The 20,219-nt window shown below is 50.2% G+C and overlaps 4 protein-coding genes across 6 annotated transcripts; 1 reads left to right on the top strand and 3 right to left on the bottom strand.

Moving 5' to 3' along the window:
- The first annotated feature begins 599 nt into the window (after nucleotides 1-599).
- Nucleotides 600-2,981, top strand: rpp40 (ribonuclease P/MRP 40 subunit). The gene is made up of 8 exons (XM_077558333.1): nucleotides 600-858; nucleotides 1,074-1,203; nucleotides 1,289-1,357; nucleotides 1,446-1,532; nucleotides 1,881-2,003; nucleotides 2,228-2,408; nucleotides 2,491-2,628; nucleotides 2,692-2,981. Exons 1-8 carry the CDS (start codon nucleotides 760-762, stop codon nucleotides 2,843-2,845), a joined length of 981 nt encoding a protein of 326 aa, XP_077414459.1. The 5' UTR covers nucleotides 600-759; the 3' UTR covers nucleotides 2,846-2,981.
- A 1-nt stretch (nucleotide 2,982) lies between these two features.
- On the bottom strand, nucleotides 2,983-9,383 carry cdyl (chromodomain protein, Y-like). Its single transcript, XM_077558323.1, has 7 exons — nucleotides 9,010-9,383; nucleotides 8,114-8,798; nucleotides 7,063-7,298; nucleotides 6,822-6,994; nucleotides 6,546-6,756; nucleotides 6,307-6,450; nucleotides 2,983-4,409 (listed from the first exon to the last, which is right to left on the bottom strand). The coding sequence occupies exons 1-7, from the start codon at nucleotides 9,031-9,033 to the stop codon at nucleotides 4,251-4,253; spliced, it is 1,632 nt and encodes a 543-aa protein (XP_077414449.1). The 5' UTR covers nucleotides 9,034-9,383; the 3' UTR covers nucleotides 2,983-4,250.
- Nucleotides 9,384-10,242: 859 nt separating this feature from the next.
- On the bottom strand, nucleotides 10,243-13,964 carry LOC144044111 (protein disulfide-isomerase tmx3a-like). The gene is made up of 16 exons (XM_077558328.1): nucleotides 13,784-13,964; nucleotides 13,512-13,572; nucleotides 13,382-13,424; nucleotides 12,914-13,037; nucleotides 12,797-12,842; nucleotides 12,656-12,736; nucleotides 12,471-12,570; nucleotides 12,324-12,401; nucleotides 12,193-12,259; nucleotides 12,024-12,122; nucleotides 11,355-11,412; nucleotides 11,243-11,296; nucleotides 11,117-11,173; nucleotides 10,877-11,006; nucleotides 10,740-10,808; nucleotides 10,243-10,636 (listed from the first exon to the last, which is right to left on the bottom strand). Exons 1-16 carry the CDS (start codon nucleotides 13,821-13,823, stop codon nucleotides 10,454-10,456), a joined length of 1,290 nt encoding a protein of 429 aa, XP_077414454.1. The 5' UTR covers nucleotides 13,824-13,964; the 3' UTR covers nucleotides 10,243-10,453.
- Nucleotides 13,965-15,170: 1,206 nt separating this feature from the next.
- LOC144044108 (uncharacterized) lies at nucleotides 15,171-19,105 on the bottom strand. Of its 3 annotated transcripts, none has more exons than XM_077558325.1 (8): nucleotides 18,918-19,082; nucleotides 17,718-18,292; nucleotides 16,295-16,667; nucleotides 16,156-16,228; nucleotides 16,028-16,084; nucleotides 15,813-15,946; nucleotides 15,607-15,730; nucleotides 15,171-15,521 (listed from the first exon to the last, which is right to left on the bottom strand). In XM_077558325.1, the coding sequence occupies exons 2-8, from the start codon at nucleotides 18,156-18,158 to the stop codon at nucleotides 15,332-15,334; spliced, it is 1,392 nt and encodes a 463-aa protein (XP_077414451.1). In that variant the 5' UTR covers nucleotides 18,159-18,292; nucleotides 18,918-19,082; the 3' UTR covers nucleotides 15,171-15,331. The 3 variants fall into 3 exon arrangements, with proteins under 3 accessions (XP_077414451.1, XP_077414450.1, XP_077414452.1); XM_077558324.1 differs by having other exon boundaries at nucleotides 18,915-19,081; XM_077558326.1 differs by lacking the exon at nucleotides 15,171-15,521 and having other exon boundaries at nucleotides 15,612-15,946; nucleotides 16,176-16,228; nucleotides 18,915-19,105.
- Between the last annotated feature and the right edge of the window lie 1,114 nt (nucleotides 19,106-20,219).

Raw genomic sequence — 20,219 nt, 5'->3', positions numbered from 1 at the left:
CCCTCCATCTAAAATAATCAGCAATTTGTGTTTTTATTTAGTAATATTTGTTTTGTGTATTACTACTTTGGGGATTGTTTTTATTATTTTTTTAACATGCTGAAGTTGCTGAACTGTACGTTTCAATCGTATCAAATCAGTTCATTTATATTGTGTGCGAAATGTCATGTTATGAAAAATAGTAATCCTGTAGGAAATATGATAGCAAATAATGAGGAATTGCTTGCATGAAAACTATCATGGGGACTGTGCTTATGGATACTGAAATGATGGTGATTAATTGTGCTTATGAGTACAGATAGTTGTTATGACAGATGAATGGTTAACAAGTCAGATTGTTGGTGCACAACAAGCACTTCAGCTTGCAATGCAAATGACGTGAATTTTCAAAGGAACGCTTTGTGTTGACAAACAGGTGGAAAGGTTCTTCTTCGTCTTCTTTTAGTAGCCCCCATGATAAAACAAAAAACAAACAAAAGAGCGTCTTAGGGGCAAATTTGCGACGCTCAAAACAGCCACTGACACGCCACTTTAGCGAAGAAGCATTGCGCTTAATATGCTGTGCGAAACTGCAAAAGTCGAACCACTTCCTGAACCCATGAAGTGTCAAACGTAATCAGTGACGTCATTTCCCCGGAATGAATCGCGCCTCGACAGAGTCGACACGCGCTTGAGAAATTTCTTCCTGGTTACTCGACACACTCTCCGAAGGCCCGGCACGTTACGTGCCCTCACGACCCAAAAGTGGTCGAAGCGAAGATGAGCAGCAGAACTCTGCTTCACTGTGAAACTTCTTTCCTGTCGCATCCCAACAACAGACTAAGCGCGCACCTCGAGCAGCTGCCATTCATCTACAAGGTCAGAGGCTAACGCGGAAGTAGCATTAGCATTAGCTCCTTCGTCACGTGGCGTTGCAGTTGACATGGAAACCAAGCAGCGTAACTCATTACGCACGTCCCAACTTTCAAGACATTTAAAAACAATAACATGACACCACTAAATACCCCAACGTGATGTTTTATGCTTTTGAACCGTGACGAGGCTTTTCCAAATGGCCGGCGTGTTTTGTGCAGGCGACTGTACTGCTGCCCGATTGCGAGCGCGCCCCCCCGCGGCTCGATGCGGCATCAACAACTTTCCAAAGTTTCTACCTGGTCCGGAAGCTTCCGCTCTACGAACTCCTCGACAAGCACCTGAGCCGTGGTAGGCGCTCGTCACATGAAAACAACATCATAATAACGTGTCGTCACGTTGGTCTTGCGTGACGTCACTGACGTGTGTGATCCAGGAAGCGTGTGCGGCCTGTCCTACAAGACTCGCATCAATGAAGACAATTGTGCTTTCCTCAAGTCAAGCGGTAAAACACACACACACGCACCAAAGGAAGCGCGCCCCCTGCTGCGTGCACATATAAAAGTGATTGGCGTGTGTGTGCGTGTGTGCAGGACATCTGTGTCTGTCCCTGGACAAAGACTCGTACGAGCTGTTGGGCGTTGAGGGCAAAGCGTGCAAACCAAAGAACAGCCGATACGGTGTGAAGCGCTTCATCTTCTCCATAGCAACGGCACCGCTGCATGATGATGTCATACATAAGGAAGCGTTAATAACGTTTACGCTGGACTTTGGAGGCTCCCAACGTCCAAGTTTGCACTTGCGACTCGTTACATACTTGATTTTTTTGCCCTTTTGTGACAAAATGAGTTGCAAGTGAGTGAAGTGGAACAAATAATGGAGCTAACGTCCTTCGCACTTTTATTTCTCGGCAGTCTTCACCCAAGAAAAGTGCCTTCGTGTGGACCGCGTTGATTGGATTTCAATGAGGACAATTGATTTGAGAAGGTTAGCCTAGCATGCTAATATGTCATGTGACTTCTCCGTAGTGGTCAGTGTGGATTTGAGTGACAAAAGCATGGCCCCCGGCAGGCCAGGCTATGAGCGTCTCCTCTGCGGTCTGACGAGACGCCTTCCGCTAAAGATGGACTTCCTGTTGGCGCCTCGTTCAGGTGACTTCCCCTCATGCACTTTTTTTCCCCCCAACGTAAACATTTCCATGTACAGCCCAAGGGGCGGACATGGTAGCGTTGTTTCAAACTTTTGAGGTGGTGTCAACAAGCTTGCGAGCTACCTGCTTGGCAGCTTGTCGTCACCCGTTTCAAGAATTTGATGGGTTCGAATAGTGTGCAGATGAAGGCACGAATGTAACGTGCGCGTGAATTTGTGCACCCAGGGGAAAGCGAGGCACTGCAGCCGCTGCTCTCAAGATACGATTGGACGCGGCACACGCCGAAGGTCAACGGCTGCCTTCTGACCCATTCCAGCCGTCCCGCCCCGCCCGCTCCGGACCCGCGCTCCTACGACCCCTTTGAGCTTCTGGAGTGGCTCGGGGCCGTCCAAGCCGACATCAGCTGGTGAGGAGGCGAGACCGGACCACTTTTTGATGACTTGTGGCCTCATCTTCGTGACCTTTTTTTGTCCTTTTGTCCTTGCCAGCGACAACGCCGCCGACAGCTTCCTGTCGGCCATGTCGTGTCCCCACCCGTCCTCCGAGTCTTCTCACGGCTCCTTTCTGCTTGACGTGCGCGGCCTGCTGCTTCCCGAAAACATCAGCACGCTCATCCAGCAGCTCAGGTAACCTTTGACCCCACTGGGAGACCTCGACTGCCTATCAGCCGCCGTGTGTGTGTGTTGCAGTGGCTTCCTGGAGCAGCCCCGCTCGGCGCCCTGGGCGGCCATGACGGTTTACGGCTTTGCGGACAGTCTACACGTGCACGAGCGACACTTTTACACACTGATGCTCTTTCCTGACCACGCCTACTGCCTGCTCCTGGCCACGCCCTCCTCTTGACCACGCCCACCACAAATATATTGTCTGTTATTTGAAACATTCAATTTCATCCGATTGAACTCGTGTCTCATCTTTTGTTCTCTCTTGACTGATTTTGTTTTGCTACATAAATAAATCCAGTGGAGTTTGTTGGGAAGTGGAGTTAATTGTCATTTATTTGTAAAGAGCCAAGAGTTTAAAAAAAAAAAGAAAGAAAAAAAAAGTGATATTTTACAGTACAACATGAAGAAGGTGAAGTTGCAAGTCGAATTCTGGCGAGACAGAAACGCCCCAAGAATCCATCTTGTGCCGAGCCTGCCTATTTGTGTCGATCCGTACACTTTCTGTATGGAGCAATCACAAAGCAGCATTGTGTTTGAGGGCGGGACATGTGGCTGCGATGAAACCAGAAAGTGCCCAAGCCGTGGGAAACAAACAAACCTAAGATGGCCGCTGCGATGAATTGTGTTGTGGCAGAATTCCGTTTCCTTTGTGGATTTTCAGATGGCAAAGATGCTTGTTGTTTTGTTTGTTTTCTTTTTCTTGACTACAACGATGACATTTTCATCCATTGCTGTGATTGGTCAAAAGTTTGGTCGACGTGCACAAGTTGCCGAGCGCATTCTCCAATCAGATGGAAGTATTGTAGCCAAAGTCCCGCCTTTGAAATTGGAGCAGTCGCAGATGGATATTGTGGAGATCGAAGTCCCTCGTCGATCGAATGACAATTTTCAATCTGGCTATTGGCAGGTTCGTCCAAATCGGGTCCTTTCCTGAGTCGCATGATCAGCGAGCTGCCATCATTTGAATCAGGGGTGTTGGAGGAGGATCGTGTCCCTCCAGGCGGGGATTTGGCGAACCAAAGTGCAGAAGGTGCACGCCACCTTTGATGTCGAGACCATCAGGTAAAGCGACGGATGGCCAGCAAACTTGTTTGACTTTGTGGAGTCTCCACAATCTTTTGCCTCATCGTCTTTTTGATTCTTATTTTTTGTCCAACTTCAGATGTTTTTGTTGTTTGAACTCATGTTTTGCGAGCTTGCGGGCTTCCAGCAACACGTGTCATCGTCCTCACACAAAACTTTCTGGATGGAGTCCTGGCGACTCCAAAAAGTTGGTTGGGGGTCGCGCATGGGCCAAGGTTGTAATGTCACATGATGACCAGCAGGGGGCTGACTGAAACGTATGCACTTCTTCCCCGTTTACTTGTCAATGTAGAAAAGGTACAAATATGTCGTCCGCAGTCATGCGACATCCAAAGGAGCTAGCTGTGTTAGCCTAGCCTAGCCTAGCATCAACGTCCAAACATGGACTTCCTGTCAGGTGAGCTCATCACATAACCTAACATCTGCACTCAAACAAGAGTCCAGTCCACACATAGACGCACAAGCTGGTCCGGGTCCGGGTCCGGGTCCCGGTCCCGGTCCTAGTAGGGCTCTTTGCTTCTCTGCAGGTGCTGCAAGATGGCGTCGGTTCCCTGCGACGAGCCCCAAATTCTCTTCAAGGCTTCGCACTCGCACTCGTTGGTTTGCTCCAGGGAACTTCGGCTGGAGTTCCTCAGCAAGGCTTTGGATTCCCGCAGGACCTGAGACACACACACACACACACACACATTTCAAATTCTGTGGGGGAGGGGCTTGCAAAGAGGCCAGTCGTCCTCCAAAGTCAAATCCGCTTTCACGGAACGATGCTCCCGATAAGCAACATCACGTACGCTCGCCATCAGGCTCCGCCCACTGCAATCAAGACATCACAATAATAATAATGATGATAATGAAAATAAGCAGCAGCCAGTGTGATGACTGAATCAAGGATGTGGGAAGAACTAAAAAGTGGGAGGGACCCGGTGGCGGTTGCACCAGCTACAGACTAAAACAAAAAACGTCCCATTTGAACTTTTGGCGTTCAACTGTCGGCGCTTTTACAGAACGGAGAAGCGAAGCAAAACTGACGGGAATGTTTGTTTGCTTTTGGAACCTCGGAAGAGAGAAGCTCAAACAAAAACAAATCCGGCGTGCGGCTACGGTCGGGCAACGTGCTCGTACATGGAGATCTCGGTGGGATTTGCTCACGTTTGGGACCCGCCGGCGAGACGCTTCTACGTTTACGTGGCCCCGCCCACTCGCTCCACTGTCCGAGCCGTTTAGCCCTCATCATCCGCCGGCTGAAAATCGCCACATTTCTTCCGTCGCTAACCAATTTCTACTCAATCCATTTTTCAATACAACGAATGTGATCAAAATGGTATTTTTTTCCCGTTTGGTCTTTGCAAGTTATTTTGCGTGTCAGACGCTCGCCAACCTTCATTTAGCGGTCGGCTCGTTATTTTGCAACGTCAAAGCAGGAGTTTGCAAAGGTCCCGTTTGGATTTGTAAAATCTGCGTTCATCAAAGAGCACGCGATCGCTCAAATGTTGTCATTCTTTGGATTTGTCGAAATTCCAATTCTCGCCATCTGAAAAGCGCAACGGATGAAAATGACGAGTGAGCAGAACGACGTTTTTAGGGGAACCTGAATGCACCGCAGCAAGTGGCCTTCAATCATGACATCCCACTTGATGATGACTCCGCTCTCAAACTATCTTAGCTATGCTAATGCTAAAGTCAATGTAAAATGGCATTGACCAGTTAACGGGAAAATTAGCATCGTCTACCGGGAGAACTTTTTGACATTTGTTGAAAATGCTGTCAAACAATTACATTTTTTGATCACATCTTGGATTCATGGTTAAGCGCTTCATTAAAAAGGCTTTTTATTCGAAAAATGTGCCCGCTAAATTTGAAGAGCACGTGTTTGTTTGTTATTTCTTTCGACATTTAACGTTATGAGGACGTCTTCAACATTTCTTTTTATCCACTGCACACACTCATCCTCTTTTTCTGATAAATGAATTACTTGCAAAATTTGAAATGAAAAACAAATATTTTGACCTGAACAAATATTCTGAATGTCACGACATTTATGAAACGCTTCACTTGAATACATGCAGTTATGTTTATTGCTCAAATTAATGACTTCCTGTTTTAACCTTGACAGCACTAAAACAAAAGGTAATATAAGGAAAGTGAAAGTTGAAACAACTTGTTGCCAATGTGAGGAAAAGATGTTCTCATCTGATTGGGTTGCCTCCATGCAAGCGCGGCACTACACTGCCCCATAGAGGCCAACGCGTGCGCTACACACAGGATTGTAGTTATTGCTTTATTTTCATTGCTATTATTGGCAGGTTTTTTTTTGCTGCGATTTTTCGAACTTTAGTTTGTTCTTGCAAGATTTGAAGATCATCCCCGAAAGGTCCCAGCAAGACTTGTGAACATTCCAAATCAAGATGAAAAGAATGCAAATGACTTTGAGGTGATTTTCGACTTGATGGCGAGTTTGAGAATGGAATGTTGAGCGCGCACGGATCAACTCGCATCGACGACACATTTTTGAAGTGGATCAATAACGCTCGGATGTGATGTGATGATCGATTGACTCACGAGAGAGTCGACGGCGAGCAGTTCTTTGACGCGCAGCGCCACTTCCTGCGTGAAGGTTCCGGGCCAGAGGACCTGCGAGACCAAACCTTTGGCGCAGGCCTCCTGCGCCGTCAACTTCCTGCCGCTCAGGAGGAGCTCGTTGGCCTGCAAGCAAAAGCGGCGATCAGGCCGTTGGTTTGCAGACGCACGGCCGGCCGGACGGACGGACGGACGGACGGACGGATGGCCGGCGGACCCACCGCGGGGGGCCCCATGATGCGGGGGAAGGTGAAGGTGGAGCAAGCGTCGGGCGTCTGGCCGTAGGCGGCGTACGGCGTCTGGAACCAGGACTTCTCGTTGGCCCACACCACGTCGCACAGCGGCAAGATGGCGGCGCCCAGGCCCAGCGCCGGCCCGTTGACGGCCGCCACGATGGGCTTGCGGAACTGGATGAACGTGTTCACAAAGGTCCTGAGGCACGTCACAAAAGTCAGCACACCCCTCCTCGGCTCTATGGAGACCAACCACCGACTTACCTGATGGTTTCGGCCATCTTGACGCTCTCCTTCTTCCTGTCGTCCGTCAGGCGTGCCAGCAAGTGGAGCAAGTCCAGGCCGCCGCAGAAGACGCTGCCGACGGCGCCCAGCAGCACCAGCTTGCTATCGTCGGACGCCGCCGTCGCCATGGCGCTCTGGATCTCCTTCATCACCTGCGGCCAGAACACGGCAAAGGTGAGAGGAGGAGGCACGGCGTGCTCGGCGTGCTCGGCGGCGGCACCTCGGGGTTGAGCGCGTTGTTCTCCGAGCTCTTGGTGGACAGCAGGATGTGCGTCAAGCCGTCTTGCCTCTTGACTACGATGTCGCGGTAGCGGTAGGCACTCTCCGTCTGACGCACGCTGAAGCGTAAACGTTTGTCGAAAGCGGCGCGCTCCTCCGGACGCCGCTTGGCCGGGGCGCCCGTCGCCACGGTGAGCGCCGACGTCCCACCGCCGTCCTCCCTCGTGCCCGCCGCGCCTGAAGCGGACGCAAAGTCGGTCGGCAACCCGGACTTGGCCGCCACCCAGCTCGCTCTGCACCCGACCCCTTCTACAGGCGGTGAGCCCGTAGAAAGAGAAGAGCGCCAACTCCACCCTCACAATTTTCAACCCCTCCCCCCACCTTTTAGTGTTCATTTCGTCAACCAAAACTGAACAAAAAGAATTTCGTCAACACACGTTTTTCACCAGACTAGACTAGATTCGAACCCTCATGAATAAACAACAAGTGAGACGAAATCAGTAAGCATCTTCACCGACTAATGAAGACGAGACGAAAATGTACTTCACTTCATAACAACTGGACTAAAATCGATGGACATTTTATTTCATGAACAGAAACGAAAATGCAACGATTTTGTCAAATCTTGTCTCTGCTAATCTGTCATGTGACACACAGTGACACGCCCCCTTTCAAATCTGCAGCTAACATGGGCAGGACACGAGGCGGATTCATGGTGAAAGGTCAAAAGAAAAGAAAAGTCAATTCTAGTTATAATGTAACGGCTCGAACCTTCTAACAATAACGTTAATCCGACCGCTAACTAATGCTGGCTAACTTGCTAGCACGGGGACCGGCTGCTCTCAGCGCCAAGGTACCGAGGGCCTCCGAATATGGCCCAAAATTTGGTGTGCAATTTCCCAGGCGTGGCGACCACACTTTGACGGGCCACAACTGGGAAACGGTTTGAGCGAGGAGGCTCACACTTGACATTCTTTCTTTTGACATGAGACGAGCCGAATGGACTGCAAATTGCAGACGTGTCTAAAGTGAGCACTTGACCTTCCTCTTACCTGTTCCTCCGTTGAGGGCTCGCACGGCAGCGAGCGTCAGGGCCGCGGGGTTGTGGCCCCGCGACCTGATCCCCATGCGGGCACGCAGCTCCCCCGGGCCCAGCTGCACGCCGGCCGGTTGCTCCAGGGCAACCTCGGGGGGCACATCGTGGGCGTCGCGGGCGCCGGCGTCCGTGTTGTGGGCCGCCTCGCTGGGCGACTCCTCGGCGTCCAGGGGGCTGTTCATGGGGCTTCGGGGCACCAGGATCTTGATCCCGCTTTTAGACAAGTCCAGGCTGCGGCGGGCGGGGCCCACCAGAGGCGTCGGCATCAGGGGCGTCGGCATCAGGGGCGCCGGCATCAGGGGCGCCGGCATCAGGGGCGCCGGCATCTGGAACGCCGGCATGTCGCCTGCTGACGACTTGCCCTCCAGTCCGTTGGGCGGATGAGCCGGGGCGGGCCCAGGGTCCAAGACGGCTTCCGGGCTGGCGGCGGGCGGAAGTCGCCCGGCGCACAGGTAGCTGCGGGTGGAGCGCATCATGGTGGCGTCTCTGTGCCGCCGGTTGAAGTCGTGCACGAAGGCCATGCAGGTGGTCAGGTGACTCTCGGGCTCCCACGTGTCGCCTTCGCAGCCGTAGCCTCGCCAGCGGACCAGGTACTCCGTCCGCCCTTTCCGGTTCTTGCGCTTGTCCACGATCCGATCCACCTGCGGGCAGCACGCAGCCCAATGAGTTCATCAACTTCATCCCACGTCCACATTCATGTCAAACTTTCACTTAGCTAGCCTATAAACGCGTCGCGTCGCGCCACGCGCCTTCCCCAATGCGCATTTGACGAGATTGAGTTGACATGACGTCACTCCGCGGCCACTCTGCAACTTTTCTCCAAGTTAGCCCGCGTTAGCATGTTAGCGTCACCTCGTAAAAGTCTTCCGTTGCCATGGAGACGGCGCACGAGAGCCCACAAGTTCCTGGGGCGACGTCAGCCGCTCGCCGGCATGAAGAGCGTCCGGCGGTTCCGTTCGGTTAGACCTCTTAATCGTCACTTTGGCTAAAACACTCGGCTAGCAGCCTGTTAGCCGCTAGCTAGATGCTTGACTTGCGCCTCCAGGAAGCGTCCGCGGCTGCGCCGACCTTTCACAATAAGGGAAGGCCGTGCTCTTTTATTTTGATAGAATTGAACGTGACCTGGAAAGAAGTTGATTACAAACAAGCGAAAAGACATCGCATCTTCTAAATGGATGCGGTTTCAAAAATGATTAAATAATTATTTTAAAAAAACAGGTAGGTAATACCATGAAAAGGAACACCTGTTCTAGGGTTAGAATGGCCTGACCCCAATTAACCTTAAATAACGACCCCGCCTACAGTGAGGAGGAGGAGGAGGATCATGAAGAGAACCCTAAACAATTCAATCTTTTTTTTCATCCATTCCTCATCCATCCATCTTCTTGGGCTTATCCGGGTCACGCGGAGGCTGGACTTTCCTGTCCCCAGCCACTTCAGCCAACTGGGTGGGATGTGCCTGCCTGGGGGGCTCAGCCGCCCTTGCCCAAAGGAAGATTTCAGTTTGAGGGGCCCTTTACCTCCAGCTCTATATGTTGTTTTTGCTTTTTGAGAGCTCCATTTAGCAGCTCGTCTTGCTGGGCTGCCAAATTCATTGCGATCCATTTTTAGACACACACAAAACAATCAATAAATAAAACCTAAATGTCAACACAATTAGATAAGATTAAATGGATAACTGTAATACAATATCAATGATTTGACAATCGTGCCCAATTAATCAATCAATTGATTGTTTTGAGCTTTGAGCAATAATGATCCCAAATAAGTCCTCAAGTATGGAGGGCGGAGCTTTTTTGACGACATGTTCCCTCAGAGGTCAGAGGTCGCATGTTGCAAAATGCGGACGGCCCCATGAATGACGGCGTCGCGTTCCGATGCCCTACCCAGCTCAGCTGCCCCCCCCCCCTAAAAAAAAAAAAAAACGGGTGAGCGAGCTCCTCAGCCTGTCGCCTCGGAAACTCATTTGACCAGCTTGTCTCCGTTCAAATCCGAGAAAAGCTGACAGACAAACAAACAGACTTCCAATCGTTCTTCAACACGTCTCTCAAAACGCCAGCGAATGAATGTCTCATCAACTACATCCATTTTTTGGTCCCATTTTTTATTGTCTTGCGCTTACAAGTACAACGGACACTAATTGGAGCGCTCACGTGACAAGACAATTGACAACACTCGACGTCTGTTCAACTAGCAAAGTTGCTCATGTCGGAATCTGTGGCGTCATTTCTCGCTTCAAAAAGTCATCCGGAAGCCGAGCCCATTTGTTTTTCTTGTCACGTTGTGCCGATCGGCGTCAATCTGACTTCTTGTCGGGTGTTTGTCTCCGGGAGAAGACGGTCACGTGTCGGTCATCGTGGTCGTGGTCATTGGACCGGGACTTCCGGGACTTCCGGCGCAGCAAGCTCAGCGCGCCCAAGAGAACCAACGGGAAGGCCAGCAGGAAGCCGGCCAGCAGCGGCGCCTCGCTCAACAGCGGCTGGACGGACACAAAGGCAGACGGACGGTCAGGCGCGTGCGCGTGGCCGGCGCCAGGACGCTCGGCCGCTCGGCCGCTCGGCCGCTCGGCCGCGTGCACGTACCAAGAGCGTGACTTTGGCGTCGTAAAGCAACCGTCGGACTCGCTGAGTCAGCCCGTTTCCTCCGCGGGCCTGAAAGAAGACAAAAGTGGCGTGAGAAGCTCGTCCGCTTTTCTGCCGGCGCTTTTTGGCGGACTTGCCTGGATGCTGCCGTCCAGAACCTGATCCACAAAGTCCAGCAGGTGGCGCTCCGTCTCCAGCGGGGCCGGCGGCAGGAAGTAGCTGTCGCTGGACAGATTCAACATGACGACGGCCGGAAGGAGCAGCTCGCTGAACGCGCCGCAAAACACCAGTCACATGCTGAACAAACGTGCACGTGCGTGCGTGCACATGCGTGCGTGCACGTGCGTGCGTGCACGTGCGTGCGTGCACGTACTCACCCCATGATGAGCCCGTTGATGTATTGGTCGCCCTCCATGAAGCCAAAGTGAACGTTTCTGTGGGAAGGGAAACCGGATCAGCAGATGCGCTAGATTTTCACAATAAAAGCCTGACCACTTGCTGACCTGCCGTAGACATCTTTGTAGTCTTGCGAAACTTTCCACACCAGACTTTTGTAGCTGAAGGTGCGACAAGAAGGTCAGGCAGGAAGTGCCTCACGCAGGTCGGAGGTCATACCTGAGATTTTCTTGGCTGGCGCCGTCGTCGTCAAACAGCGCCAACAGAATCAACTTCCCTGTTCAAACACAAAAGTGGGCCGCAAAAGCGTGTGTGAGTCAAGAATATTACAGTTTTGAAATCTTCATTTTAGTTCCTTTTGAGTTTTGTTTTTTTGAAATAGAGTTTGTTTTTATTCGTTTTCAAGGTGGTTCTGTTAGTTCTTATTAGTTTGAGTTATTTAATAAACGTTTAGTTTCAGTATTAGTTTGAATTTTTTTTAAAGTGTATTACTTGTGCGCAATATTTCAAAACCACCAGGAGAGCGACGTCATCTGAAGGTGCTTTCCTATTGGCTGCTGCTAGATGGCGTCACTTGTGTGTGACACTTTCAAATGTCCTTATTCCAGTTAATATAAAAAATAAATCTACTTCAAATCACATTCAAAATCATCCCCAAAGGCTCATGCATTAAACTCATGACCAAAGACTAAAACCAAGGACATTTTCACGATAATTATAGTTAGTTTTGGTTTTTTAAAATGCATTTTCTTTTTCATTTTATTTCATTAACAAAATTGTTTTTTGAATTTTTGTTGTAGTAACTTTTGTTTCGTTAGTTTTAGTTAACTAAAATAACCTTGGTGTGAGTGTGTGCACGTGCGCATGTGCGCGTGCACGTGCGCTCACCCGAGTCTCCCATGGCGTACAGCAAGTAGTTGTCCACTTGGGCAAAGTTGGCAAATCGCTCCGTTCGGATCCAGGCCTTGAGCGAGCCATCCTTAGCCTCTGAAATGTGTTGAGGAGGTCAAAGGTCAGCGTTCAAGAGCCAAGGGTCAGAGGTCGGGTTAATTCCCACCGTCGTAGCAGAGGCAAGCGCCATCTTTGAAGACCGCCACGGCCGGAAGAGCGGGAAGCGACACGGCCTGAAAAACACCACGTCAGCACGTGCGTGCGTGCGCGCGCACGTGCTCATCTTGACATTCCGACCTTGGGAAGGACGTCTCTGCTGGCCGAGAAGAACAACGTCGATACGATCATCTCCTGAGCCACTGACGAGTACTCACCCTGCAAACACAGGTCACCAGTCACAGGTCGGCGTGCATGCGTGTGCGTGTGCGTGCGCGTGCGCGTTACTTTGAGTGGTGATGATGCTCCGATATACACAAACATGACATCATGACGACTTAAAGCGTGCTGGAAGAGTTGCACGCTGGTCAAAGGGCGAATCAGCGGACTGAAAACAACACACATGACAAAAACAACACAATAATTGTTAGTGTGTGCGTGTGCGTGTGCGTGCGCGTGCGTGCCACCCTCACCCGCTAACTCTGTGAGCAAATTCAATGATGGCGTCGGTGGTTCGGGGGCCTAAGTGAAGATACTTCAGGTCCTTCTTCCACCTGAAATGTGACCGTGATGACATCATCATGACATCACAACGCCACGTGCTGCAAACTCACATGAAGATGGCGGGATACGTGCGAACTTTGAACTCTTTGGCCAAGCCTGCGGGCAGAAGGCGAGCAGCGTTACCGTGGAGACACTTCAGCGCCGATGGCGGAGTGGGGGGTTCTCACCCGTGTTGGCGGTGGCGTCGCATTTGCCCACGTTGACGGGCGATCCGGCGCTTTTGAGCTCGGAGCCGATCCGGTGCCAGGTCGGGTCCAGCTGCTTGCAGATCCGGCACCAGGGGGAGTAAAACTGCACACAGGGAGGTCGCAGGGAACGGAGACGCGTGACCTTTCCGGCAGTCGCGATGGAATGACTAACAGGTTTTGAGATATGGGTTGAATTTGTTTCGTGGCCCCGCTTGCATGTCAAGACGCCTGACAAGCCTGAAGGAATGATTTTTTTTCTCTCCCGTTTTTTGTTTTGACTCTATCACGATCTTCACGATCATGACTTTTCAGGAACTGGCAATCTTCCTTGTTCGTTTGTTCGGAATAAATTGTCAAACTTGAAGACCCCCCCCTCCCCCCCTTTTTTTTTTTTTTTACAAAATGGAGGACAGCAACGACGACAAATGATCATCACAGTCGACGTACTTTAATCAGCCAAACGTCTTCCAGTTGTCGCGTCTCCAGCAAACTGTCGGAGAGGAAAAGAAAGAGTTGCGCGGCGGATGATTGACACGTGACGAGGGTTCAACGGCGCGGAAACGAAACGTGGACTCACGAGTCGTCCAGCTCGTCCACGAAGGCCCAAAGCGGCGCCACCCGCGCGCACAGCAGCAGCGCTGGCACAAAAACGAACAACGAACAACGTCACAGACAACAGTGGACAGTTCAAAAAAAGAGTTTAAAAAAACAGTTTTCATATTTCCTGGACCAAAAGTCCTCGTGTGTTCCTCCTTCTTAGACAATAAAGTTGCTTGTGATTTGAATGAGAAAGTGGCGCCAACAAGGAGAAGCGCAAACGAGCGGAGAGCCTTTTGCGGCCGTTTTTACCTGCGAGTTTGAAGATCGCGCTGCCGGCCTCTTCAGACATGTTGAGCAGATTAACGGCAAAAGCGTCCGCACGCTTGTAATCTCATCAGATTAGCCGCTTCTGTTCAAAGGCCTCAAACTTTATTAACAAGCGGACGTGGCACACAACTAAAATTCATGCTTGACAGTTTCTTATTATTTTAATAATAGAATCGTGTATATATATATACTTTTTTTTTTTTTTACATTTAACTATTCATTCGGTTTAAAGATATAGTCGGACGGATTTGTTTTGGCCTGTCTTGGATCCACGTTTTCCCTCCAAAATCCGACAAGGCAAGCAAGGACTATCAGTGGCATATGCAAATTGGGCAGTGCAAATCCCTGCTCCTGATTGGTGGGCTGCTTTCACACTCGTTCCTGGTTGGCTGCTGTCCTCAAGCGTCAGTTTTGAATGACTAGTAATGCCATTAAGTAATGACTAACAAAATAAATTGTTTTATACTCAAGAAAACTACAATAAACAAAATTAACTTTTTTTTTAATCTTCAACCGATGTGGCTGGTGGCGCTCTAAAGTTACCAGCAAAACATCATTTCTACCAGTCTTTTTATTATTATGTTTATAGTTCTGCGGTTTTAATCTAACTCCAACTTTCTCTTTTTGTTTCTCTGACTTTTTGCATTCTGGGCCACCAGTGTTCAGTCCATACGAGCTTCCGTCGAATTGAGCTAGCGGGCCAGCGAGTGGAAAATGGGAGAGGAAGGGGGGGGCGCTTATTGTCCTATAAATAAATAAAGTGTAGGTGCAAACTCCTCAAGGACAACACGAGTAACTGGGGTCTGTTCTAAAAATAGCTCACCGATGATGGGACTCTTTGACTTGCTAAGAATTGAAACACAAGAAGATTGTCGACATGTATTTACTTCAACTTCGCATGCTACGCGATTCTTAAAGGGATACTTGACTCATGGAGCCATTTTCAGCATAATATCTTTCAAAACTGATGTTTGCACTTGCTTTCGACTGAAGGTGTGTTTGTGTACTCAGACACACACACACAAACAGGGTCTCCCAGGCGGGGATGCGAACCCACGGCAACCTGCATCGGAGGCAAGTGACGGTACCAGTCCGCCACCTGAAGACGACACCAGGATGTAGATAACGACGGCTCAGTTTACTAACCAAACACAGGAAACAGGTGAGCCATGATTAGTCGCTACCAACTTCCTCAGCACAGGTGATGTCATCATCATCAGTCGACAAGAAGTGGAAACAATTTGTTTTTAAAGGTATTAATGAAGTTATCGCATTAATTCTGGATCAAATATAAACTTTTCAAAATGACTCATTGAGTCAAGTATCCCTTAAATTCATCATATTTTGTTTAAAAATGAAATAGCATGTGTTGAATGGAAAAAAAGTTTTTATTAAGCCAAATATATATATATAAAAAAAAGAAAATACATTTTGGAGCTGGAATTCTAATTATTGTTGTTAAATATTGTTGCTCACGGTTATCGTACTGTCAAAATCGAAAATCAGCCCGTGGCCATTTGCGGCGTGACGTCAAGGTGAGGCCGAGGCGTGCCGAGGATGACGAGGAGGAAGAGGAAGAGGAAGAGGAAGAGGATGATGTCGGCGCGCGTGCCTCAACAGTAGCTGGCGGTCGGCGCTGGCGTAGTCGCAGCGTTGGCACGCGAAGGTCTCGCCGGTGTGATGGCGCCGCGTGTGAAGATCCAAACTCTTCTTCTGGATGCTGACAAGCGCATGGCGCGAGAGTGAGCGCCCGCGTCAGCGCGAGAGTGAGCGCCCGCGTCAGCGCGTGTGTGCGCGCACTTTACCTGCTGTAGTCGCACCGCGAACACTTGTGAGGTTTTTCTCGGCTGTGCGTTCGGGAATGTCGGCGCAGAGAACTGCGGTCGATGGCGGCGTACGGACACAAGGCACACCTGTACGGCTTCTCACCTGTTTACACACAAACAATCACGCACCTTCCTTTGAGCGGCATGCGTGTGCATGTGCGAGCGTGCGTGCGTGTGCGAGCCACCGGTGTGCGTGCGGACGTGCTGCTGCAGCGACTCTTTGAGTCTGCTGGCGTACGAGCAGGTGGGACAGGAGAAGAGTTTGATTGCGGTGTGGACCCCCAGGTGGCGCTGCAGCGTCACTTTGCTGGACAACTTCCTGCCAACAACAACAAGCAGCTCTGTGATTGGTGCAGATGGCGGGGGCGTGGCACAGGAGGATGGTGCGTGACGGACTGACTTGTGACACAGCGTGCAGACAAATTCCTTTCCTCCTTCCGACCATCCTTGACCGGAGCTGTCAATCAAGCAATCAGTGAGTCGGGAGGCCCTCGGCAGTCAGCGCGTCGTCAAGTGTCAATCGTCCACCTGTGCAGGTGCGTCGTCACCTGATTCTTCTTCTTCTTCCCGTCAGCTCGTCCAATCACACGTCGGCTTCCACCTGCAGGCGACACACCGTCAACCGACGGATTCAAGATGGCAGATGATCGCTTGAAGACGTTTTTACCAGCGACGCCCAGGTCACGTGACTCCACCCTTTTCTCCTCCTCCTCCGTCCTCCTCCTGCCAGATTTTAGCGCCGCCCGCCTCTTCGCTTGCCGTCTCTTGGACGCACGTCCAGCGCCATTTTTCGTTTTCGAATCCTTCCCAGCATCCTGAACTGGCGGATCGCTCGACGGCGCCTGCGCGCAGACGGGAGGCCGCGGCGGCGTGGCGGGCGACGCTAACGTCTCCGGCGGCGGTCGCGCGGCGGCGATGCGACACAGCCCGAGCGTCATGAGGTGGGCGGATTGCGCCGTCTCCTCGCCGCCGCCGTCCTCCACCCCCGACGTGGTCTTGACGGGGAAGGCCGACGCGTCGTCCTCAAACAGGCTGCTGACCTGCCCGTCCAGACACGCCCACGTCAGCCCGTCCAGACACGCCCACGTCAGCCCTCCAGACACGCCCACGTCAGCCCTCCAGACACGCCCACGCCAGCACATCACATACTAACAACATCCAATCATAAGCGAGGCTGTCAAGTGTTTAAATGCGACCCAATTTGATTTCCACGACGAGCTGCAAAATGATTAGGAATGGAACGAGATCCAAATGTCGCCATACCATAATGATCACCATATTGTGGAACCGTTGGCAATATAAAAACAGCTCACAATGCTGTATTCATTATTTTTTTTTAAATCATGCTATTGTTACAAATGAAAAAGTCATCATATTGGAAAGCAGCACAATATTGTGATTTTCAGCCGTCACAAAGAAAATCAGTCACGGGTGATTGTCGCGTTCCTATTGGCTCAGCAGTGCAAAGCATCATGGTCTGTGTAGTTCACCAGGCCACGTTCAGTGAAAAGTCATGTTTTTTGATGGAGCCGTTGACAAATATTTGCTAGCATGCCTGATTTATGGGAGCGATAACTGCCGCAGTGGCCAAAACATCCCCAATTAAAATGAATAAAATGACCACCAGCGTTAAATTTCACTTAACTTTGTAAGAGATGCTGCTGACCCTGGGAAATTCTGTTTTGGTTTGATAAGTCCAATTTTAATACTGAAAGATATTTTCAAATTTGGGAAAACTTTATTGACTGTAGCAAACAATAGGGAGCTATTTACTTGTTGACTTTTGAAGACGTGCTACTGGCCCTTGGGAGAGCGCTCAACTTTTTGGTCGAAGTCAGATCTTTTTTTTAACTCCAATATTTCACAAATCCCAAAAGTTGCTCAATAAACAAATGTACGTTTGGAAGCGGACCGAGACCGCCTCAAAAAGTGGGTCTCGGTCTGCTTGTTTGGTCCTGACCTGGGTCGGTTTGTGTGTATTCAGACCTGCACAAAAGGTCCGGATCGGCGTGGGAAACCAACTCCGGTCCGTTTAAAGCAGGTCTGAATACACCCATAAACTAATGTTTGAAGTTGTGTGTGTGCGTCACCTCACAGTTGTGCGCGACCTTTAACCCGGCGTGAGCGCCGATGTCACGCAGCATGTCGTAGAGCAGGAAGTCGTCGTCGTCATGGTCGTGCTTGAAGTCCAGCGAGTAGGCGAGGGGCGGGCGCTGGAGCCCCGCCTCCTCCGGCGAGCCATGAGCCAGCAGCAGGTGGCTGCCGATGGCGCTCTTGAGGCCGCAGGTGAAGCGGCACAGCTTGCAGCGGAAGATCTCCACCAGGAAGGCCTCGGCCAGCCCGCCGCTGCCGCCGACCTCCGCCAGCCCGTCCACCGCATCGCAGTAGAGGCGGGCGCTGGCCGGCCCGCCTTCCAACTGTAGCGTGACGGGGCCCACGTCCCGGAAGCGGCGCGCCCAGCTCCACGCCGCCGGCCCGGACGTTAGCTCCGCATCGTGGCCTTTGACCTCGTCGGGCGACCTTGTGGCCATGGCGCGCTTGCACGTGGATTTCCCGGCGATGCCTTGGCAGACGTGGGCCGTCACCAAAGCCAAAAGTCTTTCCACATTTGGCTCGGCGCCGCTTTCTTCTTGTGACCCAGCCCTCTTCAACTTTCTGATTGCACCTGTTGACACATTGATGGAAAGAAAAAAAACTGAAAAAAGCTTAGAATAGAAACTTCAATGAGTCGGACCATTGAAGTGCAAGCAAATCTTGTTGATCTACTGGACTCAACTAAACATCTGCGGTGAAACGAAATCTCACATCTCACTATTAATTCCACTCGCTGAAGCAAGCTGAAGAATGCTGGACGTCTTCACTTCCTTGGTATGTTGCAAGGATACCTTTTAAGATGTCACAAGATCTTTTTGGCGGGAAATTCTTCACCTATCTTTTCTCCATTTGGAACAATGAGTGCATTTCCAGGAGGAACAAATCCCTCAAGCTACAACGTTGGGTGTCTAACAGATCTGAAAGACGAACCTAACCTCTGCCATTCATATTTAATGATCCCACACAAATATCAGAGTGTCAAACAAGCACTGAAAAGTGTTATCAAGAAAAAGTGATCAGTATGAGTGGCAACGTAAGATGGCTGCCGTCTGGCTTCAGCCGAGTTTCTCCAAGCGGATTCACGCCACAGGCCATCTTGCTAACCGGCTACAAACGACGCTTCCAGGATGCTAACCTGCGAGCTAACACAAAACAGCTCTAAAATAATAAAATCATAATAAATACGTCCTTACAACTTTTCTGAAGTCGGTCCTGTTGTCGTTAACCACCAAAACGGTTTCTCTTTCTCCGTGACGTCTCGTTGTCTTCTTCCTTCTCCTCTTATTTTTTCTTCTTCTTCTTGAGTGGGACTCAATGGCAGCCGGCTGCTATACTGCCTCCAACAGGCGGGGCGGGCGACGGTGAGAGAAGCGCTCAGGCACAAATCCGGAGGGAAACATTGGCTTCCTTTTCATCAGGGAGGGAAGAACTCTTTTTTTTCCTTTTTCTTTTTCGATTTATTTTTAAGTACATGCTTTTTAAGCTTTTTTTTAAAAAAATCTTGTGGCATATGCTGAGGGTTTGTGGTACACTATAGCAGCGGTCCCCAACCACCGGGCCGCGGACCGGTACCGGGCCGTAGGCACCTTTGGACCGGGCCGCGTCGGCCCGCACAGTTGAAAGAATAAAAAAAACGTACTGTATTTCCTGTTAATTGATTAGCCGAGGCTTAAAAATATTTTATTTTGAAAAGTGACCAGATTCTCTCTGTTTACGACGGACTCTTGACACATGTCAAGATGCTAATGATCTCAGTCGCCTTTTGTTACCCTTGTTATGATGGCGGACTTGCGTTTGTTGTCGTAGCCTTTTATTAATCAGCCGACGAACAGCCAAGCACCCACTGGGTTGCCGGTCCGCCAAAGTTGTGGACAAGTATGAGCCGCTCCGTGGTGGAAAAAAGGTTGGGGACCACTGCTGACTGTAGGGACGCTTGCCCCCACTTTCCTCCCCAGACTGATAGCATCCGGATTTAGTGAGTAGCGCGAGTACTGCGGATACAAAACATTTGTTTTCAACCAATGAGAGATTATTTGAAAGAAAGACTTTTTGTTTGAATCCAATAAAAGTTGCAAAATAGGTACAGAAGTCCAAAATGCTTGTGGACGTTCTCCTTCATGTCACAACATTGAAGAGATGGCAAAAGTGATGTTTGGTGAAGAACGAAAGAAAAAAGAAAAGAAGACATTTCTTGTCACCACCAGGTGGCGCAAGATTTGTAACCGAATCTTCCGTCTGTGACTATTTTACATCCATGCGAAGTTTTTTGGAGCTTGTTTTTTAAACATTTCCTCTTTAGTGGCAAAGGAAATATATAAATTTGATGCCCCGCCCCCATCATATCCAATTGTGAAAACTCAACATTTCCTCCCCCACTCTGTTGTTGTGATGGCCAATTGGACAAATTGCACCTGAACGGCCTCAGCAGACGTCCAACTTGGAAAAACTTTGCATGACGTTTACTTTGTGGTCGTGAAATGTCCACAAGTGGAAGCCTC

This window comes from Vanacampus margaritifer, chromosome 2 (assembly GCF_051991255.1).
Source record: "Vanacampus margaritifer isolate UIUO_Vmar chromosome 2, RoL_Vmar_1.0, whole genome shotgun sequence".
Taxonomy (NCBI): Eukaryota; Metazoa; Chordata; class Actinopteri; order Syngnathiformes; family Syngnathidae; genus Vanacampus; species Vanacampus margaritifer.
Note: the sequence above shows the minus strand (reverse complement) of the source record. Positions and strands in the feature narration are given on the sequence as shown.